Consider the following 12,658-nt stretch of genomic DNA (forward strand, 5'->3'; position numbering starts at 1 on the left):
GAGGAAGATGAGGAGGAGAAGAGGGGGGAAGTGGAGGAGGAGGAGGAGGAGAAGAGGAGGAGGAAGAGAAGAGGAGGAGGAGAAGGAGGAGGAGGAGAAAAATGTGGAGGAGAAGGAGGAGGAGGAGGAGGAGAAGGAGAAGGAGGATGAGGAGAAGGAAGAGGAGGAGGAGGAAGAGGAGGAGGAAGAGAAGAGGAGGAGGAGAAGGAAGAGGAGGAGGAAGAGGAAGAGGAGGAGGAAGAGGAGGGGGAGAAGGAAGAGGAGAAGGAAGAGGAGGAGGAGAAGGAAGAGGAGGAGGAAGAGGAGGGGGAGAAGGAAGAGGAGAAGGAAGAGGAGGAGGAGAAGGAAGAGGAGAAGGAAGAGGAGGAGGAGGAGAAGGAAGAGAGGGAGGAAGAGGAGGAGGAGAAGGAGGAGGAGGAGAAGGAAGAGGAGGAGGAAAAGGAGAAAAATGTGGAGGAGAAGGAGGAGGAGGAGAAGGAAGAGGAGGAGGAAAAGGAGAAAAATGTGGAGGAGAAGGAGGAGGAGGAAGAGGAGGAGGAGGAGGAAGAGGAGGAAGAAGAGGAGGAGGAGGAGAAGGAAGAGGAGGACGAAGAGGAAGAGGAGGAGGAAGAGGAGGGGGAGAAAAAAGAGGAGAAGGAAGAGGAGGAGGAGAAGGATGAGGAGAAGGAAGAGGAGGAGGAGGAGGAAGAGGAGAAGGAAGAGGAGGAGGAGGAGAAGGAAGAGGAGGAGGAAAAGGAGAAAAATGTGGAGGAGAAGGAGGAGGAGAAGGAGAAGGAGGACGAGGAGAAGGAAGAGGAGGAGGAAGAGGAGGAGGAGAAGGAAGAGGAGGAAGAAGAGGAGAAGGAAGAGGAGGAGGAGGAGGAGGAGGAGGAAGAGGAGGAGGAAGAGGAGGAGGAGGAGGAGGAGGAGAAGGAAGAGGAGGAGGAGGAGGAGGAAGAGGAGGAGGAGGAGGAGAAGGAAGAGGAGGAGGAGGAGGAGGAGGAGGAAGAGGAGGAGGAAGAGGAGGAGGAGAAGGAAGAGGAGGAAGAGGAGGAGGAAGAGGAGGAGGAGAAGGAAGAGGAGGAAGAAGAGGAGGAGGAGGAGGAGGAGGAGGAGGATTTTGCTTCCTTTTCCCTGAGAGAATTGAAAATGACTTCTTGTGGATACACATACTCTGCTGAGCACTGTTTATGAAAACTACTTAACAGAATATTAACCATTCATAGAAGACATGTCAATATTCCTGAGGGGGTTCACCCATGGAAGATAGAGTCTGATGGCAGAGGCAAGATGTGTGGAATGTTCTTAATGAGGAAGACCTCCTCAAACCTGATGGTGTAATAGGTCTGAAGAGCATTTTGTGGGAGTCAGGGTCCCATCCCCCTCTGTCAGGGCACACAGAGCTCCTAGCCTTGCATCATGCCTGAGACATGACATGGAATAATGGCTTCACTGGTCCCCACAGGGTCCTGGATTGCTTGGTTCCCCCTCATTCCTGGTCTACCCTGTACCTCATCGTGTCCGGAGCATCTATGGCCTGAAATTACATCAATGATTCACTGGAGCTGGACCTGAACCCAGACCACAGGGATGCCCTGGGCACTGAGGACCATAAAAGCAGCAGACAACATCTCCTCCACTGCTTCTGACTCTGCTCCACAAGCCAAGGCAGCTCCCACATAGTAGGCATCCAGCCTAACTCCCAGCAGGGAGAGTGGGAGGTGTCTGTGGATGAGCCCACAGTGACTGCATGATTGCGTGGGAAGATAACTGGCAGCGTCTGGAACAGCCTCACTGTACTGTTAACCTGACCCAGTAACATGTGCCATTTACACATCTCCTACCTGTGGCTTGTGTAGGATCCTCAGGGCAGATCCTAAAGTCCATCATGGCTGAAAGGCAGAAGTTTGCACATCATTGCAAAGTGGAGGCTACTCTCAGCTGATGGGACCCACACAGTCTATGGAAAAGTTTGATTAAGTGAAAGTTGGCCGTCCTTGAACTCTCCAGTCTTCCAGGGTAGTGTGTGGTGAACACATCTAGAGCCATTCCTGAAAAACATAAGTGCCAAAATTCAACAATAAGGAGAGAGTCCTGCACTGCAGGGAATCACTCGGCCCATTGAGGACACAAAGACATCCTATGCCATGGCATGGAGGCTCCCAAGAACTTCTAAGATCAATGTGACAAAGACAAGAGCCCACAGTCCATCCTGGGAGAACATTAAAGTATCTGGAATTCTCAGGGACCCGAAGGTAGGTTGGGCAGGATATGGAGCTGATGCATGCTGGGATGCTTAGAGGAGACAGCCCGAGGCAACATAGAGGGAAATGTGTTGTGAGACAGAGCAACCAACAGGATGGCCTATCGGGCCCAGGACAGATCGAATAGCCAGAATGAGGTGGTCTGTGTAGACCTGGTATCCTGAAATTGTAGAAGCATAGAAAGAACCAAAAGTCAGGGTGAAGACTACCACCATATTGTTGTATCTCTCTGCAGGTGGAAGAGGCAGAGAATGACCGCAGAGGTGACCAGTATGTCCTCAGCCTGGACAACAAGTGTCTGCTCAATCATACAGATGGCTCACGACTCTCTCGCCCAAAGCAACCTGAGCCTGCACACTGGTGGACCAGCTGGGTCCTCAAGAGGTTAGCTCTCTCAATGGCATGAAGTTCAGGAACTATACTTGCCTGGGGAAGACCCTACCCTTGAGGACATTGTGGTCTGGGCAAGAGCCATATAGCAGCCCTGTCTGTGCCAGCCAGCCTTGAAGGTGGTTTGGGAGCATTCCAGCATGATCAGCCTCCAGCCATTTCCATGCAAGTCAGTTGTTGGCCCTCAGCACTTCTGCCCACCACTTCAGTCCTTTCCCTGCCCACTTGTAGGAGACGGCGGGGGCGGGAGAGGACCCTGCTCTGACATGAGCCTAGGGCTTGGGATTGACCCTATTTTTCTTGGTTCTGTCTCCAAGCTCCTAGGATTCTCTGGAGCAAAAATGTCTGAGAGAAACAAGTGTCTTGTTAGCCCTGAAGCAGCTTGGGCTCTTGTCTTATCTGCTAGAGAAGGTGTCAGAATGGGACTTGGGCAGTAGATGGAGCTCTGTGACTGCAAAGCCTGCCTAGGCTCCAAGGACCCAGAGCTGGTTACTGCAGGGTCTCCTAGATCACAACTCTGCAGTTCCTCTTCTCATGTCTTGCTTTTAACTGTACCCAAAACAAAGCCTCCCTTGCAGTATGTCTCAGTTCCACACGAGATCATACATACAAGACACCACTGCATGAAATGGAAAAAAGCCCTCACTGCACACCTCAGGCTATGGAGTCTGCTCCATCTGGTGTGACAGTGTTGCTGACGCACTGGTAAAGGGCTGTTTGGCGTCTCCTCTCCTCACCTTAGCCAAGGAGGTCCAGGGGCATCAAGCAGGTTCAGTCCTGGGGTTCTGGGATGGGGCATGGTCCATTATTTACCCATGGAGTCTTCAAGATTTCTTGACTGCCCAAGGTCCAAAGAAGTATTTGATGTCCCTTTACTTGGATAAGAGGAAACTGAATGTCACTGCTGCTCACAGGTTCTTGCTAGTTGAGCCCAATAGTGGATGCATTTTTGTGAGTCACATCTGCACCTCTTCCTAACGTTTGTCAGAGTGGAACTTAAGTCTGACTGGCTGGGTAGTACGGCACCTCCTCATCTAGGCCTTCTTGTGCGCATCTTGGCTCATCCAGAACATGTGATTTTGGCACAACCATTGAGCATGTCAGCTGATGCAATGACCCACACAGAGGTGCTGACAGATCTGAGGGTTCTATTCCCTGGACATTGTGACACCGAACAGACTGGGAACAGTGGGAAGAGGAGGGCCCACAAGGCTAGCTCAGGATGCAATCCCAATAGATAAGTGTCCCCCATTCATACAAAATGTGGTGAACTAGCCCTGACAAGAAGCATATTACCTTCCATTAGAAAACCTTTGGGAACAAAAACCCTAGTGTTAAGTGGAGTCTGTGCCAACTGTGGGTATCTGGCATCAGTCAGGACAAGTGTCAAGACAGGCCCACCGACACACATACATGGACACACATAGAGGTACACACACACACACACACACACACACAGACACACACACACACACACACACCACCTGCTACCATGGGGGTGTGTACAGCCTGCCTCGCCTTACACCACATATGTCCCTGAAGTTTGTGAGTCAAAGGGTTCCCTATCCCTCAAGGTCAGGTGAGGTCACTCTGCTCCTTCTTGTCCTTGCCTGGCATCAAGCTTTTCACCTGACCCTGGGGTTCACAAGTGCTCCCGAGGAAAAAAGTAGTCCATATCTCCACTTTTACATGGTTGCCCATACTGCTGGCTTCTAGCAGGAGTCAAGTGTGGACAGGTACTTGGCAGGGTCTTGGTCCTTGGTTTGTCAGTCTCTCCATGACCACAGAGCTTCTGTGGAACCAAAGCACTGCAGACAGAACTTGGGAAATCCTGGGTGGCATGGTTGAGTATGCCGGTAAAGAGCAGACAGAACCAGCACGGCAACAGTACACACCTCTGGGCCTGGATGTGCCTGTCTGCCCTTTCAACCAGAGCATGGCCTGCTGTAACAGCTGCTTGTCATTATCTTGGGGAACACAGCAGTGAGAACCCTGCTGGGGCTTCTATCCTCAGGCAGGTGGCAGGAGCCTTGAGCTCACTTGTCCCCCATTATTCCCCTGGCCCAGGGATTATGTTTTTCAGTACTCCCAGAAGCAGCAGAGGCCAGCATAACTCATCCTTAGTGTGTGCAGCATGTGCATGGAGGTCAGGACCTGTGCCCTGTGTCTACAGAGAATAAAGGAGCCAAGACCTTTGACTGACCCTGAGAAGCCACGTGGGTCCCATAAAGATTCTATTTCTGTCTTTCCTCTGGGCCTATGGTGACACAAGGGGTTCAGAGCTAAATTCTTCAGAGGAACTTCCAAGTGCCAGGAGCCACTTAAAGAACTGTTCACCATCCATGGTCATCAGGTATATCCAAATCAAAAGCAACCTGAGATTCCAACTTATGTGCATCAGAATGGCTAAAATAAAAATCTCAAGTGACATCCAGCACGTGCTGATGAGGATGTGGAAAAAAGGGAACACTCCTCCATTGCTGCTTGGATTGCAAATTGTGCATCCACTTTCTAAGTCATTTGGCAGTTCCTCAGAAAACTGGGAATCGTTTTACATCAGGACTTAGCTAAATAATCCCTGGACATAAACCCAAAGATGCCCCACCATCCCACAAAGACGCTTGATGAACTATGTTCATAGTGGTTTTATCTGCAATAGCCAAGAACTAAAAGCAACCTAGATGTCCCTCAACTGAATATAAGATACAGAAAATATGGAATATCTACACAAGGGAATATTCTTCAGCTATTAAAAATAAATACATTATGAATTTTGTAGGCAAATGGATGAAGTTGACAATGTCATCCTTAGGGAGGTAACCCAGAACCACAGAGAAATTTATGGTGTGTACTCACTTGTAAGTGGACATTACCATTAAAGTTGAAGATAACAGATTGATAGGAATGAAGGAAGAAGGAAGTCCTATGTAAGGAGTTGTGAATCTTACTCAGAAAGTGAAAAAAAATAGTCCCAGTCCTCAGAAGGATGAAGTGATGGAACAGGACAAGAGAAGAGACAGGAAAGGAGATGGAAACGGTGATTAGGTCTAGGGAGAAGGAGTTGGGAGAGGAAAGGAATTGATAATGCAAACTGTCTTGGCAGGAAGGGGCAGGGATCTATGGTGAATTGCCAGATGCCTGGTAAAGTAGAGGATAGGGGGAGTCTATGAGGGTGACTCTACCTTAGATTACAACCAGAGCAAGAGAGTGAAATGGCCACCTCCTGTAGCAAGAAAGAATTTCTAGAAAAGGAAGGCAACATCAATACACTCGCGAAATGTTCAACTCAAAATCTGTCTTGCCAATAAATGTGCAGGGATAAAGACAGAGCAGAGATTGAGGGAAGAACCAAACAGTGACTGCCCCAAAATGAGATCCATCTCATGTGACAGACACAACCTCTGACAGTATTTATGTTACTCTGATTTACTTGCAGAGAGAAAAGTAGCACACCTGTCTCTGGAGAGGCTTCATCCAGCAGCTGAAACCCACAGCCAAATGTCAGGTGGAGCTCAGTAAGTCTTGAGGAAGAGTGGGGGATAAGCAAATCAGAGGGGTCAAAGACCCTACAAGAAGACCCGCAGAGTCAATTAGCCTTGGACCATGGAGAATGCTAGAGCCTGGGCAACCAACCCCAGAGCCTGCTGTAGCTATCTGGAGCTGGTCTCCATGTGGGTCATTTGACAAGTAGATTTAGGGCTGTCTCAGTCTCTGTTGCTGCCACTAGAACCCTATGCATTCTGGACTACCTGATTGTAAATCTGTGGGACAGGAGGTGCCTGATCCTGCTGGGACTAGATGCCCCAGGATGGGGTGGTACCCAAGGGAGTACCAAAGAGAAGGGAGAGCATTACGGTGGAAAGGATTTGTAAGGTGGGACTGAGAAAGGAAGACGGGAAGTGGCTGGGATCAGGATGTAACCTGAATAAAGAAACCATTATTGGAATTAATAAAGTTAGCTTGGAAATTAGAAAGATTGCTCAGTGGTTAAGAGCACTGAATGTACTTCCAGAGGTACTGAGTTCAAATCCCAGCAACCACATGGTGGCTCACAAAATCTCTAATGACATCTGATGCCCTCTCTGGTGTTTCTGAAGACAGCTACGGTGTATTTATATATAACAAACAAACAAACAAATGAATTACCTGGTCTTAGTTTTATGGCAATGAATAAAATGTCCTGAGATTAAGTTCAAACCCATGTCATGAATTGCATGGATCTTTCAGATCTGCAGGAAACATATCAAGGAAGAACAAAAGAGGCTGGAGAAGGATGCGGAGGGGTCTGATCCCTGCAGCTCCTCAGTGTCCACTAGCACAGCACTTGCCCTTGGGAGATGACGTCTTTCACTCTTCCAGTCTGTTGCACCAATCAGAATTACGTGCTCTGTGGATGAACCTGTAAAAGAGGACAATTGCTCTTGGGACAATATGGAGGTTCCTGGCCTCTCAGCAACTTTACTGCTGACTTTTGAGGTCCTCAGTGGGTGAGCAAAATGAGGAAGCCCACATCAACCTCAAGTTGAGTCAGCCAGGCCCAGGGGTCTCAGTGGTGTCTCTCAGATTCCCAGGCCCTCCCTGAGATTGAACACTCTACACAGTGTAAGAGGATTAGGGGATAACCAGGAAATGAAGTTGCTGAGGTGGCTGTCTCTGTAGGAGGGAAATAAATCACAGTGGGAAGCTTCAGGACAGTCAGGAGACTTGAGCCTTCCACAGAGTCTACATCCAGACTCACAGACATTCATTCTGTCCACAAGTCTCCTAAACACAGGTCTTGTCTGACCGGCAGTCCAGATTATGGTATTATACAGTGTATCTTAGAGATAGGACAAACTTTCCTGGTAGGCTTCTTCTGGGTCACACTGTGACTGGGTCTGTGGTACAGCCAATACTGATAGGGACATCAAGCAATAAAGAAGTACAGAAAGAAAAAAAGAAGGAAAGAAGGAAGGAGAGAGAGAGAGAGAGAGAGAGAGAGAGAGAGAGAGAGAGAAACAAAGAAAGATACAAAGATACAAAGGAAGAAATAACCCATCTCACGACATGCGATCTTCGTTTTCACCACAAGAGGGTGCGGATGTGACCTTCTTCCTACAAATAAAAGCTGACTTCCCTCAGGGAGATTAGATAGATAGATAGATAGATAGATAGATAGATAGATAGATAGATAGATAGATGATAGATAGATAGATAGATAGATAGATAGATAGATAGATAGATAGATAGATAGATAGATAGATAGATAGAGATAGATAGATGACAGACAGACAGTCAGACAGACAGACGATTTGACTTAACCGATTTCATCAGGGGCTATTATCTGAGCAAAAACACCTTGGACATGGCTGGTGCAATTGCTTCTTATTCATTTCTGCTTTCTTTGGCTGTTTATTCAAGGCAGCCCCCTTAGAATCTGCTCATCTCAATAAAGGCCCATCTGTGCAATGTATAGTTTCTCAGTTAGGAGCTATGGCGTTCTTGAAAGGAGCTCCCAAAATCCCCTCTGGGGCTGTTGCCAGTGTTCTCTACTTCAGACAGCAGCTGCGTGAAGCAAACACACACCTGTCTGAACATTCTAGCTTGGGAGCACGTCACAGTGCACCTGCCCCAGGGTCCATGCCAGTTATACATGCCACAGGATCACTAATACAAGGTCCCCTCCCCAGGACAACTTCCCCATTGCACCTCCCCCAGGGTCTCTGCTCCACTGCACCTGCACCAGGGTCCCTGCACTGTTATACCTGTTCCAGTCTCCCTACCCAGTTTTACCTGCCTCAGGGTTCCTGGCCCACTGCACCAGCCTCAGGGATACTGTCCGATTGTACCTACCATTCTACACTTTCCTGAGAGTACCTACTAACTGTCCTGAGGTTGTGTTTTATAAAATCTAACTCAAAGATCTTGCCAGTCAGACCCCATTGTCTTTGGTGGCACCAAGTAGATATTAGCAGGGCTTCATCACCTTCCCTTTCTCAATCCCTTCTCACAGTTGGACATGTGGAAGCAAAGAAACTGGCAGCAGAACACAGACTATTCACCCAGAATATCACCACCCCTAGAATTCTCATGAGATGGGCTGCTGTGACTGTGATACAGGGGTGGCAGGTAGGCTTTGATATTGAACAAGCCTAGGCTGGTGCCTCTGCTCACATGTGTGCCACCACCTTAGTTTAAGTCTACATGTTGTAAACTCTGAGAGGAGGAAGGAGATCTTTCTACATAGAGGCTGTTCTCTGAACCTGTGTTGGCCAAGGTCAAGCCAGAGTGTATGAACATGCCAGTTCCAGCCCCTGAGGGTTCTCTGCCCCCCTGGTGTTTATTGTGCTTAATGTCTGGTGAGGTGAAGATGTGGTCCATGCTAGGAATATCTTTGAAGACAACTGCCCTGGCTGGGATGACAGTGGGGTGACTCGTGCCCCCAATCCCTGAAAGAATATTAGCATACTGTTGTGTATATAAGGCGAGCACCTTTGATGCTTGAGTCCCCGTGTCAACAATGAAGGTGTCCTGCAGTAAAGGCTGTTGAGAAGAATCCAACCGTGTTGTGCTTCCTTGCCGGCCGAGGTGGGCACGACATGTTACCTTAATTGTGTTCATGTATTCTTCTGTAACCCTCTCTCTCCATGACTTTTAACATGAGGGACTGTCACATTTGGTCAAAGGCCTTTTCAGAGTCTACTGAGATGATCATGAGATTTTTTTAAATTAATCAATTTATTCATTTAATTTCAAATTATATCCCCTTTCCTTGTTGCCCCTCCACAACCACCCATTCCATCCTCCCCATGCCCCTCAGCTTGGCGTCTATGAGGGAGCTCCTCCATTCTCTCCCCTACTCCCACCTGACCACTCTAACATCCCCCTATGCTGGCACATCAAACCTCCACAGGACCAGGGTCCTCCTCTCCCACTGATGTCAGCGAAGGCCATGTATCTGGAATCATGGTTTCTTCCATGTATACTCTTTAGTTTCTGTTTTGTCTATCAGAGCTCTGGGTGGTCCAGTTAGCTGATAATGTTCTTCCTATGGGGTTCAATTCCCTCAGCTACTTCAGTTTTTCACCTAGCTCTTCCTTTGGGGTCCCCAGGCTCAGGTTGATGGTTGGCTGTGAGTATCTGCAGCTGTATTGGTCAGGTGCTGATATAACAGGGATCAGCAATACCAAGCTACTGTCAGTAAACACATCTTGGCATTAGGAATAGTGTATAGAATTGGTATCTGCTGATGGGATGGAATCCTAGGTGGGGTAGTTTCTGTATGGCCTTTCCTTCAGTGTCTGTTCCAGTTTTTATTTTGTGTTTACTTTGGACAGGAACATATCTAAGTAAAATTTTTTGAGATGGTCGTGTGTCCCAATCCGTCAACTTGGGGCCGTGTCTATCTAGTTGAGGTGGTCTCTACAGGTTGTATGTCCCCTTTGTTGCATACTTCAGATAAATTCATCCTTTTTGCGTCCTGGGAGACTCTCACTGCCCTAACACCTGGGACTTTGTAGTGGCTACACCCAGGTTTTAATCAATTTCCTGAAAATCTAATTTGCCCATTTCCCTTCTAAAATCTGATTCTGTCCTCCCCAACCCTTGCATATTTCTCTTCCCCTCCTCTCTCGCTCCCTGGTCCCTGCCTTGCTCTACCACCTGTTATTATTTTGTTCCCCCTACTATGTGGGACTGAAGCATCCACACTTTGGTCTTCCTTGTTCTTAAGCTCCACATGGTTTTTGAGGGTTATTGTGGGCATTTTGAGCTTTTGGGCTGATATCAACTTATAAGTGAGTACATAGCATGTGTGTCCTTTTGCGTCTTGTTTACTCAGTCGGGTTAATATATTCTAGTTCTATCCATTTCCTTCCAAATTTGATGAAGTCATGAAGTCACTGTTTATAATAGCTAGGTAGTACTCCATTGTGCAAATGTATCACGATTTCTATATCCATTCTTCCATTTTAGGACATCTGGATTGGTTACAAGTTCTGGGTATTATAAATAAGACTTGTATAAACATAAGGGATCATGTGAATTCTTCTACATGCTCACTGACATTTGAACCTGAACCTTTTGTTGAAACTGCTGTCTATTTTACACTGGATAGATTTGGTTACTTTGTCACAGGTTAAGTGTGCATAGGTGTGTGGGGTTATTTTCTGGGTTGTACATTGTATTACCTTGATCTACCTGCCTGTCCCTGTATCAATAACTGTGTTTTTTTTTAATTATTTCTCTGTAGTACAGGTTGAGGTCAGGAATACTGATTCTCCCAGAGTTTCTTTTATTGTTGAGAATATTTTTCTTTATCCTGTGTTTTTTGTCATTCTAGATGAATTTGAGAATTGCTCTAACTCTATGAAGAATTGAGTTGGAATTTTCATGGGGATTGCTTTGACTCTATAGATTGGTTTAGGTAAGATGGCCAATTTACTATGTTTATCCTGCTGATCCAAGAACATGGGAGATCTTTCCATCTTCTGAGGTCTTCCGCAATTTCTTTTATCAGAGTCTTGTTCTTATTGTTCAGATCTTTCACTTGCTTTGTTAGAGTCACCCTGAGGTATTTTATATTATATGCGACTAATTTTAAGGGTGCTGTTTCCCTAATTTTTTTCAGCCCATTTTTCCTTTGAGTAGGGGAAGATTGCTGATTTGATAGAGTGAATTTTTCTAACTAGCCACTTTGCTTACATTGTTTATCAGCTGAAGGAGTTCTATGGTAGAATATTTTGTGGTCACCGGTTGATACTATCATATCATCCACCAATAGTGATATCTTAACTTCCTCCTTCCCAATTTGTATTCCTTTGATCTATTTTTGTTATGTAATTGTTCTGGCTAGAACCTCCCATAAAATACTGAATAGATACTGGGAGAATGAGAAGGCTTGCCTTGTCCCTGATTTTAGTAGGATTGCTTCAAATTTCTCTCCATTTTGTTTGATATTGTCTGTTTGTTGTATAAGGTTATATATCTACATAAGTATATATGTATATAGTTAAACATCCATTCAGATTAGATGTCCTCTGCCTTTGTAACACTGAATTACATTAATCAGGGCTGGTCTGACTCTCCATATTAGATTGGGGAAAGTTTGTGGAAACGCTGTACTTTTAAACTACCCCCGTAGTTATGCTTGCTTAGGTGGCGCAAATTGCCTGCTTACTGAAATTGAGCACACTGTCTTTGTTATTTTCTTTCTCCATTTTTAGTGTGGGTTTGTTGCATTACCATATATATCTGTGTACGTAGGTGCATGTGGAGGCTTGCCCTGAGGTTGACAGAAATTATCCTCAGATTACTGTCTGTTACTCATTGAGAGAGGGTCTCTCAATGGCTAAGCTGTTTGCCTTGTCTTTCTAGCATTTATGTAATCTTCAGTTGGCCACTGGGCCATCTGTAGTGTGCATATTTATTTTTGAAAGTTACTGTCAAGAGAATATATTGTCCCTTTTCTACATGGAATTGTTTCTTGGTTTATTAGACTTTTGTTATATTTTAAGTTCTACTCATAACTTTTTGGGAGACTGGTTATAGGCCTATGTCACAAACCCTGCCCTTTTCCTTGAACTTACATTTAGTTGATGAGCACAGATTGGGTTTTAAAGTTCTGCTCAGACCACAGCGTAGGTGTAGCTTGTCTCAGCAGCAATACAGAAAATTACTGAAATAATATGCAACAAAGAATAAGTTTCACTGAAACATGAAAATTCTGATGAAAATTTAGTTAGGCAAGTTAGTTGTATTTTTATGCATGATGTTGTTTTCTTCTTGTCCAGCCAAGATGCAGACTTACCTGGGAGTTCTGGAGCCCCTGAAAACCTGATATTTAAAGAGCATCTGCCCCACTTTTCACAAGGTCCTGATGTGTCTGACAAAATGAAAGCCTCTCCTAAGTTAACAGAGCTTGAGAATGAACTGAACAGTAAGTGAGAAGAGAGAGGTCACCTGTACTCAAGCAGGTCTGACCTAGGCAGTGGATTTGTGGGAGTGGGCCTGAAGAAGAAGGAACAAATGTACTTCTAAGTGATGTT

The 12,658-nt window shown here is 46.2% G+C and overlaps 1 protein-coding gene across 1 annotated transcript; it reads left to right on the forward strand.

Moving 5' to 3' along the window:
- Positions 1–910: 910 nt before the first annotated feature.
- Positions 911–12,557, forward strand: LOC148006989 (uncharacterized). Its single transcript, XM_087602260.1, has 3 exons — positions 911–2,234; positions 2,479–2,627; positions 12,404–12,557. The coding sequence occupies exons 1-3, from the start codon at positions 2,127–2,129 to the stop codon at positions 12,555–12,557; spliced, it is 411 nt and encodes a 136-aa protein (XP_087458386.1). The 5' UTR covers positions 911–2,126.
- The last annotated feature ends 101 nt before the right edge of the window (positions 12,558–12,658 follow it).

This window comes from Rattus norvegicus, chromosome 1 (genome assembly GCF_021556685.1).
Source record: "Rattus norvegicus strain SHRSP/BbbUtx chromosome 1, alternate assembly SHRSP_T2T, whole genome shotgun sequence".
Lineage (NCBI taxonomy): Eukaryota > Metazoa > Chordata > Mammalia > Rodentia > Muridae > Rattus > Rattus norvegicus.

What these genes read in the sequence shown, in the direction of transcription:
- LOC148006989 (XM_087602260.1), top strand. Translation starts at nt 2,127, where the DNA reads ATGGCATGGAGGCTCCCAAGAACTTCTAAGATCAATGTGACAAAGACA. An exon ending in GAATTCTCAGGGACCCGAAG is followed by an intron (nt 2,235 to 2,478) that starts GTAGGTTGGGCA and finishes ATCTCTCTGCAG; the next exon opens with GTGGAAGAGGCAGAGAATGA. An exon ending in ACCAGCTGGGTCCTCAAGAG is followed by an intron (nt 2,628 to 12,403) that starts GTTAGCTCTCTC and finishes CTTCTTGTCCAG; the next exon opens with CCAAGATGCAGACTTACCTG.